A 17,287-nucleotide genomic window follows, 5' to 3' on the forward strand; every position below is an offset into this window, starting at 1 on the left:
CACAGTAGTTTCCCAGCTCCCCTAACTAAAGAGCCCTCTTTAAAAAAAAAAAAAAAAGAAAAAAAAGCACTGACAGAACACCATACACTGTACTGCCACAGAGGACGCTGGCCACCTCATTAACTCGTAGGCTAACCATTGAACAGTCATTGCTATATTCCCCTTTCTGCCTCTGTCTGTGAATGCAAAAGGTTTTTGGGTGGGTGGAGGAGGCGGGACACCCCTCACCATCAGGGCCTTCTTTCCATTAACTAAGCTTTTCCATTGAGATCGGAAGGTTCGCACGATCTCCTAACAATATGTTTTTATCCTATTGGGCTATCATAATATCAGAATTTATGGTTATTGCTAATGCTGTAGACAGAGTTGAACTTTGTCTCATCCCCCTGAACCAGTCCTCTCCCGTGTCACTGAGAAATGGATCTCAGCGGTTACAGCAGTACTGAATGCAAGGGCTGGTCCTACAATGTACGAACTGGCACTCATCCCCCCCTCTCTCTCTTTATCCAGAGCTAGAGAGCCCCTCCATCACTTCATGCAGGACAACCACTGATCTAGAAAGCTTACTTTGCTGTGGGACAGAACAGATAGAGGGGGATGGGGTGCAGGCCTTAACCTCTCCCCACAACAGCTTGAAAAATGTGGTTGAGGACACACAGGGCATGTGCTGGACATGCAGTCTTTTCAGTCACAAGATCACAAGATGCTTAATCTTCATCCTCAGTACATGCAGGCTTAATTTGGTCCTATTTGTACAAATCTAAACCCTATTAAAAACAAGACCGGAAACAGACAACAGAACTGGATCCTTACTGTACCTGAAAGAAATCAGTACTGCTTAATTGAAGAATAAAGACCACATCTGAAGAGATACATTTTTATTTAACACACAAATCAGCTACTTTGCTGCTTATGTTCTGACATATATAATGCATTGAATTGGCAAATTAGACCTAAAAAAGCTCTGTTTTTGAGAAACGAGAAACATTACTTGCCGTTCTGTGCTTTGCTGATGAACATGGTGATAAAGTTTGCATAAACTCTCTTGGATAGTATGAGCCTACCTCAAGGGGAATTTTGTCACTGATATAACTTGTAAGATCTGGCACTGTGTACTTTGTAGTGGAGTTGAAGAAAACATGGTAATTTCAAACCAATTTCTAAATCCGGAGTGGGTAATTTAAATGACAGTAGGTCATTACTCTACATGAAAGCTAAAGAAATATTTTGCTAAAATATTTATTTTCAAATTTCCAACAAGTAATACGAAGTTTATTGTTACCACATGCTGATCTGGCATGCCATATAAGATTCTCCACTGACTTAATTGATCCCATTTAAGGGACTCAGTGGAATTACACTGGCAAGGAGGGGAACAGGAAATATACCAGAGGCTGTCAAATCCTTGCACGCAGGGAACACTACTATAATCATAAGCCAAATAATGACCACAAACTCAGCTCAACTGTAGCAGCACAAAGAAGAAATACTATCTCCATTAGGCAAGCCATCTGCTAACGCTAGGCACCAGGAAGAAATTAAGTCCTACACGCACAAGAAATAAACAGAAGTACTTGCAAAGCCTGATTTACGTATTTCAATTTCAGAACAATAAATATTTCTCTTCCCATAGTCTCTAAACTGGAGCGTGTTCTGCTCTGCCACGTCCTCCCCGCACTCAGCCAGGGCAGCCAAGTTACACATAAGCTGCACTCTTTGGCACTGTAGAAGGAACAGGATATTGCATAGGTAAACACATTCATTTTCTTTGCTATCCTACAAATGTAATTTGTGCCCTTAAGCATTGCACATTCATCTTAATACTCCTACATCATGTAGAGAGATCATCTTTTGCAAGTTTAAACAGACCTCTAATGGTGGCTGAACAATTTTACTTCTAAGTAAGCTAATTAGTCTTGCTACTTACTGAAGTTGATAAGGATCATTTTTTAACATTTATTTAAAAATATGTTTTTTAAAACAAACAATTCACTTTGTTTCTGTTGCTATTACTTGTGCAGTGGTAGCAAACAAGTAGATAACTTTCACAAATGATGGCAATATTGCACCCTCTAAAATTAACAGTTGAAGTTATGGGTTACTTTTCACACAAAACTGACATAAATAAAAAGCATTTTATTAAGACTTGATAAAATTAACATTCCTGAATCTCCCATTTATACAGCAATGGAAAAAATATTTAATATTTCTATTGCATAAAAAAAGTCAAGAAACTTTACTTCTGCCCCCTCTTTTTTTTAAATCTTCAATTTTTTGTACGGAAGAACAATGAAGAGACACATCACCATTTTTAGAAGCCTGCCATTTCAATGCAGGGCATTTAATAAATTAGTGGATAAACTGCTTAAACTGAGGAGACATTTTCACAGACAGAAGTACAACTATTTTTCTGGCAAGAAAGTCAAATTTGGTTGTTTCTCAGCACAAGGCTGATTTACATACCACGAGAAATAAATACTTATTTGGCCATAGATGATGCTAGCTTAAGTAGAATTTGCTTCTTTCTCTGCGTCATCATCATCATCAACAACCTGAAATCAAATCCAGAAGTAGCTTAGGTAAACAATGTAAACTCTCAGTCCTGTAGCATTGCCTAGAGAATTTATTGCATTAAATCCTTGCTGGATTCAAGGGGAAGAGTAGCTGTTCTACGTCACTGAATGACAATGGTGACATGAAAAATGTAAAAAAAGCTTTCAACCAAAAATACCATCTGGAAATGTGGCTGAAATAACAGGAGCTGGCCACATTACTACAGAGGCCACTAGAATCACTGCAGCATATCAGATTTTTAATGAAAAAGCAAAAGAATCTACATTGGAAGGGACAAGAGCTTGTCCCTTACTACCACAAAAAAAATCACCAAAGCACAAAGGTAACAATCACTGGCTAACACAGTTCTGGGCTCCTCAACAAAGAAGGAGATTCACATGCTGGAGAGAACCCAATGAGGGATCACCTCCCTCAGCCTGCTGGCACCACTCGGGGACACTGTTAGTCTTCTTTGCACATTGCTGGCTTATGCTCAACTTGGTGTCCACCAGGAGCCCCGAGTCCTTTGCAGCCACGCTGCTTCCCAGACAGGCAGCCCCCAGCACATCTTGGTGTCAGGGGCTGTCCTTCCCCAGGTGCAGGACTTCGCTAAGTGCCAAATCTTTTGCTAAGGCACAGCTCCTGGCTTACAAAAACTGCACCTACATATCCCGTACTTTTGCTTAAACTGCCAACCTGGCATACTGGAAAGGCAGAAAGACCCCGCCTTTTTTTTTTTTCTTTTTTCTTTTTCTTAAAACCCCCTCTCCCCTCCCTCCCCCCCAATTTGAACAAAAGCAGCTATTATCTCACACCAACCCACCTGTTCCACGCCTTCTACTTCGGGGATGTAGAACTGGAGCATGTTCTGTATCCCATTCTTCAGGGTGATGATGGAACTGGGACAGCTGGTGCATGAACCCTGCAACTTCAGCTGCACAATCCCATCCTCAAAGCCTTTATAAATAACATCGCCACCATCTTCTTGCACTGTTGGCCTGATGGAACACGATACTCAATTTAAAATAAGTGTAGCTTTCTTCTAGGAATCTTAAGAAGAGTTCAATTTAACATACACAAAGAACTGGCATGCTAGAGTAACTACAGCAACCCTCTTTCTCTACAACCATCTGATTAAAATTTCCAACAATTCATAATTTGCTAGACTCTCACATTCATGGCTACTGTCTTTTTATTGGATATTAAGCAAAACATATTTGCAATGAATGCAGTAACTTGCAAAGAAATAGTTGAAATTCTAGGGGTAAGCACCTTAGAGCAGAGCTTGATCCAGCCTGCAAAGCCCTCTCCACATGTGATGATGCTTGCCTCAATTATGCACCAAAATCCAAGCGACTTCCATCATAAAATAGGTGTATGTCCACCATATGATGCATGTGCATCTCTTACATGACTAGGGACAGGGATAAACAGCCCTTACATCGTTCCATAAATAAATGCACAGTTTACTGTAGTTTACATAGAACACAAAAAAACACCAAGTATACAAAAGCTTAATTCTGCAAGTGGGTGAAGAAACCAGCATCTGTTAAGATTATATCCCAGTACTCATGGCATTTCTGCAGCCTGGTCTCCTTTTGCAAACAACAAATGACCAGCCTTGTAACTGCATCCCCATAGCAACGTTCTTCCAGACCAAACTAAAACCATCCCATTACTCTAAAAGAAGCTTTTATACTGATTTCCAAAATAACCCTTTTAAGAGCTACACTCCTAACAGAATAACCTATGAATCTGACACATTTATTAACAGCTCACCATAGCTAATTATCTCCATTCCAGAAAGTCAAAGAACGTGAATAAAAATTCCTTTTTTTAAAAAAAAAAAAAAAAACAAAAAAAAACTTTAAATTAACTTTTTAAAACACCCTGCAGAAACTTTCAGATCTCCATTCCTTCCATCCTGCACCTTCTTACAACATTTTTGCACATATTTTTGATTCACCAAACAATAAGGCTCTGTATGTACCACTGGCTTGTATATAGTTTCCGTCAGCTATCCTGCTGTATAATGAAGTAAGATGCACTGCTGCTGATATTCTCATCAATAGCTTCTTGGTCCACCAGGGAGGAGACGAAAGAAAGAAAAAGGCGGAAAGAACTAGTGATTATGACAGAAATTCTGTGAATTTTAAGAAGGGCTGCTGGTAACTCAAGGACAAAAATACCATACAGATTTTAAATGACCACATGCCGAGCCCAGCCAGACTTACTGAATGCTACTTTCTGTCATGGTTTTATGCAAAAGTATATTTCAGTAACATGTTTCAACACTTAGTGCATACATCAATACACTTTGGAAAAAACATTCCATCTTATTTCTGCTCTTCTCCCTCTTTCCTTCCAAAGAAACCAACCAGTGTTAGACTAAACACTGCACCTAAAATGTCAAGTTGCTTATTCCTTTCAGGTCACTTTAGTAAGCAATTAATGAACATAAAAATATTCTCCAGGTAAACAACACAATCCACAGCCACTCTTGAGACTTCATTAGTTACAACCAGACTCTAAATTCAAACCATGCTAAAATACCGATAAAACTGCAGCAGAATATATAAAAAAATATAAAAATAATAAAAATAATAATATAAAAATAATATAAAAATCCAATGAAGACCAGACAGCAAGGGAATTCTGCTAGTAAATTTTTCTTAGAGTATGACACAGGAAAGAATATAACCTACTTTGGAATACTTGGAAGGGAAGGACCAGTATAAGACAGAGATGAATGTAACAAGATGGAAAATGAAAGATGTCACTGTAAAAATGAAGATTATTTGTGTTGTTTTCATTATTTAGAAATAACCGGGTTAAACACAATGCTTAAAAACTGCTTAAATGCACTCCAGAGGGTAAGACTCTACACTATTCTGAAATCACTCAGTAATATGGACTCTGTTCAGTACATAGTTTGCTTTAACAGGAAAACTAGATAGAAAATTTTCAGTTAGAGGAAACTGCATTCACAACTCTGGCCCGTTCTGCATTTAAACCCCCACGCTAGATACTGAACTGTGAAATCACACATACCCGGAGAAAAATGGACCGTTCTCTAAATAAATCCGAACCAAGCCTATCTCAATCCATCTAGCAGCAATGTTCCTGGTTTACCTTATTCTTGTATCCAGCAGTTCTTTAATCATTAATACTACTTCATCATCTTCTTCTGATGGAGCTTTGGAAAAGAAAAAATGCAAATCAGAACATGGAGAGAAGTTTGTTATGATTACTAACACTGCATAACCATCATAGCAGAGTGACATAGCATAAAACCATTGCTGAGATGACTGAAACCAAAAGGTGGACATCTAATTCAGTGTATGTATCTTTATCCGCATCATCCACATTCACGTACCAGGCAGTGACTGACATAAAACAACGTTGGCTCATAAGTACCAAGCGAAGGCCTTAACAGCAGTGCCACCTTTTATAACAGTGAAGACAGCACACAAAAAGAAGAGAAAGAAAAGGAAGCAACAACTACCATTCATGGGTTGGAAGCGTGGGTTAAGGCAGGGTCCTCAGAAGACTCATTCTTTCTGCTAAGGCCGGCACAATTTCAGGCTCCACGTTAGTCTCACAGAAGTATTTTTGAAATAACTTTTTCAAATAAAATAAAGCCTATCTTAATATTGAAATGAAATCCAGACAGAGAAGAGCAGAGGGGAATTATAGTCATCATATGCCTTAAAACACTAGGGGAGGAAAAACTGTACAAGCTGGTAAGTTGCAAACATAAAAATACAAGACAAAATACTGTCCTTGCCTCAAAATATAAGTTAGTCTCATTATTTTCTATTACAGCTTGGAAAGGACTTCTAAGCACTTCTTGTTCATGTAAGACCATAAATCTATCATTAACAAACGGACGTTAAGCCTGGACACTCCCTTCTGATTTAAGAGGGGAAATGAAAACCCTTGTAGGTGCCCACGTGGAAAGGATGTGCAGCAACACCCAATAGCTTTCTAAACACAGCCTCAACACTTGCATAAATATTTCATGCACACAAAGTACAGCAGAACGTGGGCCATGCTGCCAAAACACATAGCTCAGCATAGCTCCTGTGAAGGCACACTCATACTCCAGCAGATAAAAATCAGGCTTTGTACTTAGAGTTAAGCAACTCTTTTAGACAGTTCAGCATTTCTTCTGCTAGGACATGCGTGTTCTGAAAATTCTTTCCTGTGTTAAGCTTTAGCAGCTTTCACTTTAAATTCTGTTGCGTGCTTTTCTGAGGGATAAATGGAAGCTCAGATATTGCACAGACTAAACCCAGCAGCTGTTGGCCGCTTCCTTAAGCATTTGACTTACCTGTATCTGTCCTAGGCGCCTCTTCAGTAACTACAGGTAAACCAGAGGCAAAGAAATCCATTATAGTTGCATAAATATCTGGTTTCAGCAAGTTCCAATCCAGGTCCTCACTCTCCTATGAGAATCAGAAGAAAAGTGATTAAACAGAACATCTGCTTCCTAAAAATAATAAAATTAGATACGGATTCCTCTTATGTTAACATCATAAAGGTTCTCAGGTTTCATGCGCAAGTCCAGCTTTGCCAAAAATGTTTAAGACTCAAAATAATCAACAGAAAGGTTTCCTTGCTTGCAAGCCAAGCGCTGTTAGAATATTAGCTAAAAAGTGAAAAATAAAGTTTCCTAAATACATTACTTGACACTTTTTTTCTTTTTAACCTAACCAAACCATATCAAAGACTCAAGTTTGTTATGGTTCCATTTGATTTTGAGCCAAAGTATAATTCACTGAATTGTCTGGGGCTCCCCATACAGCAGGAGCGTAACTGCGCAGTTACTACACATCACCTTATCTCTGCTGACACTGAGTGCCACACCTTCAGTAAACACAACGCTGCCTGCAGCGCACCTCGTTCCGGTCACGCAGTCGCCTCGCGGGAGGTGTTCTCAGGAGGTCACCAAGCCCAACCGCCCGTTCGAAGCAGAGCCAGCTTCCAACCTGACCAGGCTGCTCAAAGCTTCCTCCAGCCCAATGCTGACCATTTCCAAGGACAAGATATCTACAGCTTCTCCAGGCAACCTATTCCAGTGCTTATCCACACATGGTGAATTTTATTTTATTTTTAAATATTACCAGCATTTCCCTTAACGCCCTTGTGACTATTGCCTCTGGTACTTTCGTTACTTATCTCCCAACGAGAATCTGACTGTGGCCATTGACTTGGCAGGTGAATCTCAGGTCGTGTTTCAGCACATGTGAACCTATGTTGTGCTTACCTTGGTGATTGTGATGAAGTCTGGCCCAAAGAAAACACTTTTAACTCCTTCAATTCTGAATAGCTGCCTGTTAAGAAAACAAACAAAAAATACAAACGTTTCAGACAAACTCCTAACAATTTATTTATTCATTCACAGAAAAAAAAAAATAGTTCTAGAATACATTTCCAGACAGAAACAAGCACAAAGAGTGGAACCATTATGAGAAACTGGCATCTAATTCACCTACAGCACAGCCAGGAGCTCCTGCTGTGAAACAGCGTGGGTAGTCAAAGTGAACACATCTTTCAGGACTTTTCCACAAGATACGTGAAGAGAGTCACTCTCTCTCCAAATCTTGTTTGGAGACAAAATGATATTCTATGTATAAAAATATATTTGATCAGCATCAAAACTACTTGGTACCTATGGTTTCAGGTAGGATGAGTGCAGATACAAGGAAAAGTTCCTTAGATTAAAGCAAGCTATTTAAAGTAATTGAGCGCAATATAAACTGCCTTCAATTTCACTAGAAAAAATGACAACCACTGCCATTCACTAAAAAGATTAGTGCCAAATGGCCCGCAAGGCTTTAACACACCAATTCACATTGTGAGCAATTTTGTACATTTTAGCCATTTTTACAGTATATAAAAAACTTGGAGATTTAGCATTCATTCTGAATTGCTTGAGATGGCCCCATACAGCACCCAGCACCAGGTGGTACATTAGCACGCATCCAAACCAACACAAAGAATGTAGATGATAGGAAAGAGCACCCTTCTGAAAATATTTTAAGTATAAAAAGCAGAATGAGTGTAAAGACCCTTTTCCACAAACACTTCATTAAAACCCAACAAATTAATCTACAGAGTAAGTATATAATGCTACTTGTGAGAGTTTAAAAAAAATATCAAAAAAACACATTCTAAATAAGAAGCATTGAGAGTTAAGCCTGTCTAAAGGCTGTAAGATTTTTTTATTATTTTTTTTGCATAGTTGAGAGAAGAAGAAAAGATACTCTCTCAAAAGACTGGAAAACATCAAAAACCACAATGAATGCAGGAAACAGAAATCTTATCACAAAGGTATTTGCAATGAAAAAAATGACAGAAGAGATTTCATAATACCCGTCTGAATTTCCACACGCAGAAGTTATGCATGCAGTGTTTTTACAACATTAAATCAACCGGATTTTAAAGTTACTGAAACAACAAAATTAAAAGCGCACCAAAATATCTAAGATCAACGAAATACTCCTCACTCCTCTCTCACCTTCTAAAAACTTTTATTACTTCTTTGGAAAATATTTCATTTTAAAATAAATGATTACTCAGTTTACAAAAAACGTGGTTCATCAATACATACAGACTTTTTTTTTTCCATTAACCTGCACAACACACATAAGCTGCACACTCTAGCACATACATCCTCTTTGATGAAAATGTCTGTTTGCAGATATATGACAACACAAAGGCACTTTCTGACAGCCATTTGCGCTCTGCAACCTGATGTACTTCAGCATAATCAGATCCTACTGTTGCAGCATTGTAGTAACGCATTGTGATGTCCTGGAAAACCTTTCACATTGTATTTGTTACTCTAAGTCACAGAGCTTTCCTTGTAAAGATCCTGTTTGCTCTCAAACAATGCTAACAGAGACCTTTGGCAGCACTGAGCTGTACATCTGATAACCCTACGCCTCCTGGACAGATCACATCAAGTAGCTTCTACTTGCATACAGTTCTTCCAGTATACACAAAGATGACTTAATTTAGGACCTCTGGATGGAACTTACTGCAGCCTTTCTGGACCTTATTCTCCAAGTGCAGCCTTTACACCCATGTAACAGATAAAGGAAGTTTATATTCAGAGGCTAATGGCAAAGAAGAAAAAATAGATGCTTCCAAATACCTACAGAGAGACTTGTGACGATGCTCCAAGCCCCTTCTACACCACGATGATATGAATGGATTACCTGCTTAGTGATACTTACTTCAGGTTACGTATTTTGGTACTGAAAGCTGCAACTCCCAAGACTTGTTATAAATTCAGCCTGAGAGAGTTGGCCAAATTGGCCGCATTCCTTTGAATGAAATATTATAAACCTTTTGGGAAGGAAAAGGTTTATAATACCAGTTTTGAAGTTCAGGTTAACACTAACAACTGCCAAAGCAACCTACCACATTTAATTCATAGCATTTGGGGAGTATTCACTTCCTTATGTTGTGTATTTCCCAATTCTGAAAAGTTGCATGATTTCTGAGTAACTCCTGGAATTAGGAATCTTCCGATTGGAGCAGTTTTGCAAAATCAGGGCCAGAGGTATTACTTATGATGCAGCAACTGTTCAAGAATCCGGGACTTACAATACCACTCAATCCAGCTGCATAAACCAGACCACGATGCATTCTGCTTTGACAGAGCCGTAGGCAGCACAAACACACAGAAAGACTACTTCGATAACAACAATCTGCCCAGCTTCAATTTTATGCTCAAGTAAAGAAGCACCAAAAACTGAAACCCAACCAATCTGCTCCTGAGTATATTGAGGTGCAGGACAATCAGAAACTGCATTTAAAACATCAGCTGTAAACACACAGCCCACATTGGTGTGTCCTGTCCTGTCCCATCTGCCCCCCCCCAAATTATGATGTGTTTAATAATACCTTGCTAAAGGTGAGCAAAATGCTGCAGCAGGTGTGGAAAACTCCATAGTCCTTGACTCCAGTACTTCTTTGCCTGGAATAAACTTCAAACTATTTGGATTTGGTGTGTCCTGAGTTTGAATAAACATGCATCTTACTGGAAAATTAAAAAAAAAAAAAAGGAAAAAAAAAGAAGAAAGTTAACGTAATCAAACCTAAATAGCTTAAATGGAAGTCAAGGATCCCAATTTCCTGATTACTTGGCAAGCCAAGACTGAAGGCTCACTGTGCTATAACCAACAGCAGTCTGAGCCCAGATAAACAGGAATACATGAAAGGATCCAGGCTAACAAACATAGTAACATTATCTTATAGGAAACAAGATAAGTGGAATCTTGTCTTTGCTTCTTTTGCTAACTTGTATTTACTTAAAGGCAACTGACTACAACAGTATCAAACCGTGTGAGGCTTGCACCATCCTCACTTTCTACAGAGACCAAGAGACGCAACCTTCATTCCTTTGCTGTGCTCAGTTTATTTTATTTTTTTTATTTTTAAATCTTCAAATGCTGTGAGATCCCTGTCCAGCATTATCACTTCCTGTTCAAAGTAAAGGCTCAGCGTAAATTTTACTAGCCCTCTCTTGAAGAAACACAATATGGAAATATATTTCCACATATATGTTACACATATATTACAATATATATTACATGTATATTACATGGAAATAGTCTCAAGCTGCACCAGGGGAAGTTTAGATTGGATATCAGGAAAAATTTCCTGAAGGAACGAGTGGTTAGGCCTCGGAACACGCTGCCCAGGGAAGTGGTAGAGAGTCACCATCACTGCAGGTATTTGAGGTGTGTGGACAGGGCACTAAGGGACACGGGATGGGGATGGGACCTGGCAGGTCAGGCTGATGCTTGCACCTGGTGATCTTGAAGGTCTTTTCCAACCTAGATGATTCTATCATTTAAGACTTTTTTTTTCCAGTCTTTCAACATTACAGTTACAGTAACCATGCCTTCTTTTAATATTTATCTAAGGGTGAATTACTATAAGAATCACCTGTGTTGTAGAAATTGAACCAACCCAAAAATTTAAAATTAGATGGTAAGACTGGTAAAGATAAATTTTTACTAATATTCCTTTCGAGTTGTACGTGTTTCTTTTTTTTAGACTCTTATAATGAAAGAAAAAAAGCCAAAACTGATTTTGAATAAAAATTAAATATTCTGCATCTAATGGTGTATGTTTAACAGTGTATTTTCCTGTAAACATGTCCATGCAGCATATGCTTGATGTTCTACTAAAGCCCAACATCAGGTAGGGACAGTCCCACTCCTTCTAATTCTTTCCAGTTCTCCTTCTAACTCTTCCTACACATGAAATAATTCAATGACATATGCACAGACAGCAAAGAAAAATGCATTTTAAACCCCAAAATACCTAGTAAATAATATTTATAAAGAAATTATTCTGGAGAAACTGGCTCACATAGCTTCAAAAAGGAGGATTTAAAGCAACAGAACGAGCTGACACATTTCCTAAACTGCCATTTTGCTCTTGACTCCCTAGCATTAGATGACAAATCACACTATTTATAAATCACCAGATTGTTACTGCATGTGTCTCTCATCACAACAACCCATTTGACTCCAACATACCCAACGGCCAAGTACACAGATACCACTTCTTTTATAAACAGAAAACAGGCTTAGCATGGAAGTACTTAGTTTCAACATGAAAGGAACAGTCCTGATAGAACAAGTGACTTGTCAGCTCCCTCTGTGGGGACGGAAGAACTGCTCATCTTCCAGGTCCTGTTGGCATCCAAAATCACATCTAGCATGACAGCATGGTTGCAAGTAGCTTGCAGCAGGGGATGTGGATGGTGTAAATAAAATACATTCTGCCAGTTTTTTGAAAGCCATGGGTCACTAAAAGCTATCATGCAGTGTTCACATTAGCATCTCAAACACCCTACACCACAAATGGCACCTCCCAGAAGAGGTGCCCAGGTGGATAGACACTGTATTTTGCACATATCTTCAGCAGCTGAAGATCCACCTTACCAAGGCCAGGTTTTTTAATCATTAATCCACCTGGAGTTCTTTGCACAACTGTGAATAACCCATTCAGAATTTATCGTTGGTAATTGGCTGTATTTACAGCTAACATCTGCATTGTTTCTTTCAACCCTCCAAGGGAGGCTGTATGCTTTCTTATTATCCTGATCTGCCAGCTGCTTGAGGTAAAAAAAAAAAATACCAAATAGAGGCAGACTTTGGTAGGACACTTGCAGAAGCAGGTAAAACACCAAGTCAGAGTGCACCTGTTGCAACTACATGGCTAGAACTGAAATAAAAACCATGGTGCTGGACCAGGTAGGATTAGACTTGCTCTGAAATCAAAAGTAAAGATAAACTTAGGGTTTTTTTTGTTTTGTTTTTGTTTTGTTTTGTTTTCCCTTAAACTCTGTTTGCTACAGCATTAGAAAGCAGCTGCTAAATGCTAAATCCACTAGGCAGGTGCAAAAGCGCAATGTTTTTCTGCACTGCAAGTTTCACAGACTTGTTTCTTTTTGCTGAGCATACAGCCTTCCAAAAAGCTGTTAGGAACAACAAACCCAGTCTTAACCACTGCTTTTTCTGGGTAATACCAAGTTACCTTTGCAGGTGATATTAATGGAGAATGACATTAATGCACCATACATGGGTGCAGATTCAAGGGGAGGAAAATTAAAAGAAAGCATCATAGGTCTAAATATGGAAGGCTCTGCCTTCATCCTTGCTGGGATAGGCAGCAACTTAATCTTGCTGAGCTAAGGAGCTGATGCAGGACAGAGTGTTACAGGAAGTCTCTCATCAGGGATACAACTACACTAAGACAAAATTTAAATTAAGAAATGCAGCAAAGCACAAATATTATTTTATGCCAAAGTCCCTTGTACATCTTGGCAGATGAATGCCATAAACAACACACACCTAATCAAGCAGAAAATGAGCCATGCATGTCTTCTCCCCAAGCTTCAAATGTCCAATTGTGCTAGTACTTCATTAAAAACCACCTAGGAAAGCACCCAGGAAATTTTATCACACTCACATTTTAAAAAAGAGTGGGCTTTCATTATTAACACAAGACATAAAATCCCACAATGCATTAATCTACTTATTTTTAGCTTGTATTTACCTGTATTATGCAATACTGCAGATGGAAGAAATGACTTCTTCTGTGCAAGTTGGTGGAAAGGCTGTTTAGTTGCCAAATTACGATCTTTTAATACTGTATGACAAAACCTAGAGAAAAATCATAGTTTTGTTAAGAATTTCCAAATTATAAGTTTGTACGTCCCCAATACCCCAAAGAAAGTTTTTTCACATGCTCCAAGAATCCCCAGAACCCAACAAGACACCCATCTACCTTGATTCAAAGTAGCAAGCCAATAGGTCAGACTATGAAATGCCCCTTACTTTTCCCCCTCTTCAATGCTACCTCTTGCTCAGTAGACCTAAAATTGGAAATCTAGACTCCTTCACAGTCACTAGAGACAGACAAATTGCCTCACATATCTGTAACAGAAAAAGGAAGGTCACCCAAGAGGAGCCCACTGAAGAAGTGCCAACCAAGAACCCGGACATCTAGCTTGGACAAATTACCTAATTTTCTGAACATTTCAGACAGCTGAGATGAGCCCAACTCCACGCACCTAAGGCTAAATAAAGGCCAGATTTACTGCTCTACTCTGGCTGGTTCGGCTGGTCAAAGTCTTTCCCATGTGCCTCCAGAAGCCATGGTGTTTCAGAGCAAAGTGAAAACTGGAAAATGGAACCAAAACCCCTTTGTGTCAAAAGTAGCTCAGATAAATACTAATATGCAAACGATTAGTTATCACCTGGTTTCTCTCCTTCGCATCAGGTACAAAAGGGGGAAACAGGCAGATGAAATAAATCACATCTGCAGGGGGTCTTACTGGGGAAGAACTTCTCTCTGGGGGGTCAGAAACCAGAACAGAGGCACTACACCCAGGTGCAGATTCTTCAAGCACAGGAACAGGCAGAAAGCCTCTCCTCACAAAACTGACCTTCCAGCTGTGGGTGGGGGAGACAAACAAAGAAAAGGTCTAAAAGGTCTATTTCCAACCTAAATGATTCCAGGATACTTTTGTGGTCTTGGTAACAGGTACAGAGACCACAAAGGGATGCGTGTCCCCCAGTTCTCCTTCCTCCCTTTAGCTTTAGGGAGTGAAAGGAGATGAACGGTTCTAACCCCACATCTCTGCTACACAGAGCCCACAGCCCGTGCTCCAGTTGTAAAACAAAGCAGATGGAAGAAAAGGGATTTTTCCCATCTGCATACCCCCATTATCTGCGTACAGAAAGAGAAAACTACAATTGATCCTCTCCCCCGTTTGCTTCTTCCTTACGAAACACTAAGGAATGAGAAAGTCCACAAGAAACTAAAGCTTAAATGTACAATTGCAGGTATTTCTTTAACATTCTGAATGAGTACAAACATATATATAAACACAGTATGTAAACCGCTCACTGACAAGAAGGGCTCACATACCTCACGGCAGGGCAAAAGGAAGAGGAAAGAACTAACCCCCCATTACTAAAAGCTTAGTCAATGGTCCCAGTACCCACATTTGGGAAATTACCTCTCGTTTCACAGTCCCCAGCAGGGGCTTTGCCTATCACTGTGTGGTCCATTGTGGGTCGGGGCTTTGAATTTCCCCTTCCTGTGCAGACCTGAGCAACTGCAAGAGAAATTTCCCCTCGCTGCATAACCCCAAGCAAGTATGTATGGGGGAGAACATCACCCCTCAGTGCCCGCTCCTGAGCTGAATTTGGGGGCAAACACCCCTCAGTGCCCGCTCCTAAGCGCGCTTTGCACAACCACCCCTCAGTGCATGCTCCTGAGCAGAACTTGGGGGCAATCACCCCTCGGGGCACGCTCCTGAGTGGAATTTGGGGGCAAACACCCCTCAGTGCATGCTCCTGAGCACGCTTTGGGCAATCACCCCCCGTTACTTCCACGTGTGGGCGCAGGGGTCGAGCAGCCCCTCAAGGAAGGGCCCTCAGCACACCCGCGCTGGGCAGAAATTAACGCCCGGCCGCTGCAATGGAGCTGAGAGGAAGAAAAAGCCTTTCGCCGCCTCTCTGTAACGACCAGGATGAAGGGGAAGAAATAACTTCACCCGCGGCCGCCCTGCTGCGGCGGGGAAGGGAAGGGGAAGGCCGAGGCGAGCCCGGCGCGGCCCGGGAGGTCGCGGTACCGCTCGCTGCCACACGGCGGGGAAGAGACGGGGCGGGAGCGAACCCCCCGGGAAGCGCCGGACTCCCTCCTCGGGGCCGGGGCAGCGCGGAGCCGACGGGCCCCGCAGTCACCTACCGGCCGCCCAGCCCCGCAGCCGCGCCGAGCCACCGCGCGGCCGCCATCTTGGCGCTCCTCCGCCCCGCCCCAGGCACTGCCGCGACCCCTGGCGGCAGCGAGGCCGCTGCGCTCCCCGCCTGCGGCCTTTCCTTGCGTCAGCATTTTAGATAAAAACATCAATTTTTCCTTTTATTTTTTATTTTTTATTTTTTTCCCCTTAGCGTTTCAGGCCGTTCCTGCCACCAGGGTGACGAGGTCCCGCTGTCCGTGCCCAAGCTCCTGGCACCCACCCGGGAGGAGCAGCAGCGGTTCCGATGAGCGGTTTTTGGAAGCATGGAGCAGGCCGGGTGTCACTCACAGCCAGCGGGGAGGAAGCCCGTGACACACAAAACGCCTTTCTTTTTCCACGTTACAAGAAATTGTGAATCCAGCCCGCTTCTGAATGCCCTTCCTGAGATGGGGCCTGCAGAAGTTAGAGGTCGTGTACTTGTTTTGATCGCGTGATTTTTGGGGTGGGAAGCTCTTGATTTTGCAGATTGCAGCCACTGTGGACCCCAGGGCTGTTGCCTAAGGAAGGAGAGGAAGAAGAGTTTCCCTTGGGAGGAAGGAGACTTTTGCACTTTCAGAAAGACAGATGCCAGTTTGTGTGGCTGCTTTTCCCCCTCTTAGTGCAATTATATTCCTGCCAGTTTTGGACCAGAAAGCCACTTACATTAGGCCAACTATGCCTGCTTATTCCATTACAATTAACTAATACAACCTAAAGTTCCACCAATGTTCCTTGAACAAACTTTCAGTTCTTCATTTCAGCGATTCCTTGCTGCATTGGCTGGATTCACTGTGCCTTGGCACGCTGCAGAGCTCACAGCAAGCACGCTTTCCCTGTGCTTTGCCAAAACCCATTTCCAGCCCCCTCCGCCTCCCACAGCATACACGTGCAGCTCGGGACGACCTGTGCAGCACGTCAGCCACGGCTCACCGACCCCTCCACTCGTGTGCAGCGCGTCCTCTTTGGGCATGGGTTCGTTGCGCATCCTCCCTTGCAGCAGCTCCTGTGTCTGCAGGGGGCTCGACTGCTCTGTGCCACCACAGCGTTGCCCTGGCCATGAAGGCCCCCATTACGCTGGAATATCCTGAGCTTAAAAGATCAATTTGACTTTGCAACTGCCGGATAAAATAGTAGAGCCAGGACAGAGTTCAGTACCTTAGCAGGAAGAACTCATTAAAAATAAGTCTTTGTATCTAGCAAAAATATTTTGCACGGAGGGAGGAGAAGAAGGCACAGGAGAGACAAGGTATTGTAATCAGGTACAGTTTTAATAGAATGTACATAAGTTTACAACTTGAACATTTCTTCATAATGATTACCGGAAACACAGACGATCACACCTAGAGTGCAACACTCAACTCCACCGATCTGCAAGTCAGAGGTATTTCCAAGACCACTACGAATCACTTTAAT

The 17,287-nt window shown here is 41.3% G+C and overlaps 1 protein-coding gene across 2 annotated transcripts; it reads right to left on the bottom strand.

Moving 5' to 3' along the window:
- Positions 1–863: 863 nt before the first annotated feature.
- NFU1 (NFU1 iron-sulfur cluster scaffold) lies at positions 864–15,969 on the bottom strand. Of its 2 annotated transcripts, XM_040538275.1 has the most exons (9): positions 15,844–15,969; positions 13,642–13,748; positions 10,471–10,606; positions 7,823–7,889; positions 6,887–7,001; positions 5,686–5,749; positions 3,377–3,551; positions 2,464–2,552; positions 864–1,722 (listed from the first exon to the last, which is right to left on the bottom strand). In XM_040538275.1, the coding sequence occupies exons 1-8, from the start codon at positions 15,888–15,890 to the stop codon at positions 2,505–2,507; spliced, it is 759 nt and encodes a 252-aa protein (XP_040394209.1). In that variant the 5' UTR covers positions 15,891–15,969; the 3' UTR covers positions 864–1,722; positions 2,464–2,504. The 2 variants fall into 2 exon arrangements, with proteins under 2 accessions (XP_040394209.1, XP_040394208.1); XM_040538274.1 differs by having other exon boundaries at positions 864–2,552.
- Between the last annotated feature and the right edge of the window lie 1,318 nt (positions 15,970–17,287).

This window comes from Cygnus olor, chromosome 27, assembly GCF_009769625.2.
Source record: "Cygnus olor isolate bCygOlo1 chromosome 27, bCygOlo1.pri.v2, whole genome shotgun sequence".
Lineage (NCBI taxonomy): Eukaryota > Metazoa > Chordata > Aves > Anseriformes > Anatidae > Cygnus > Cygnus olor.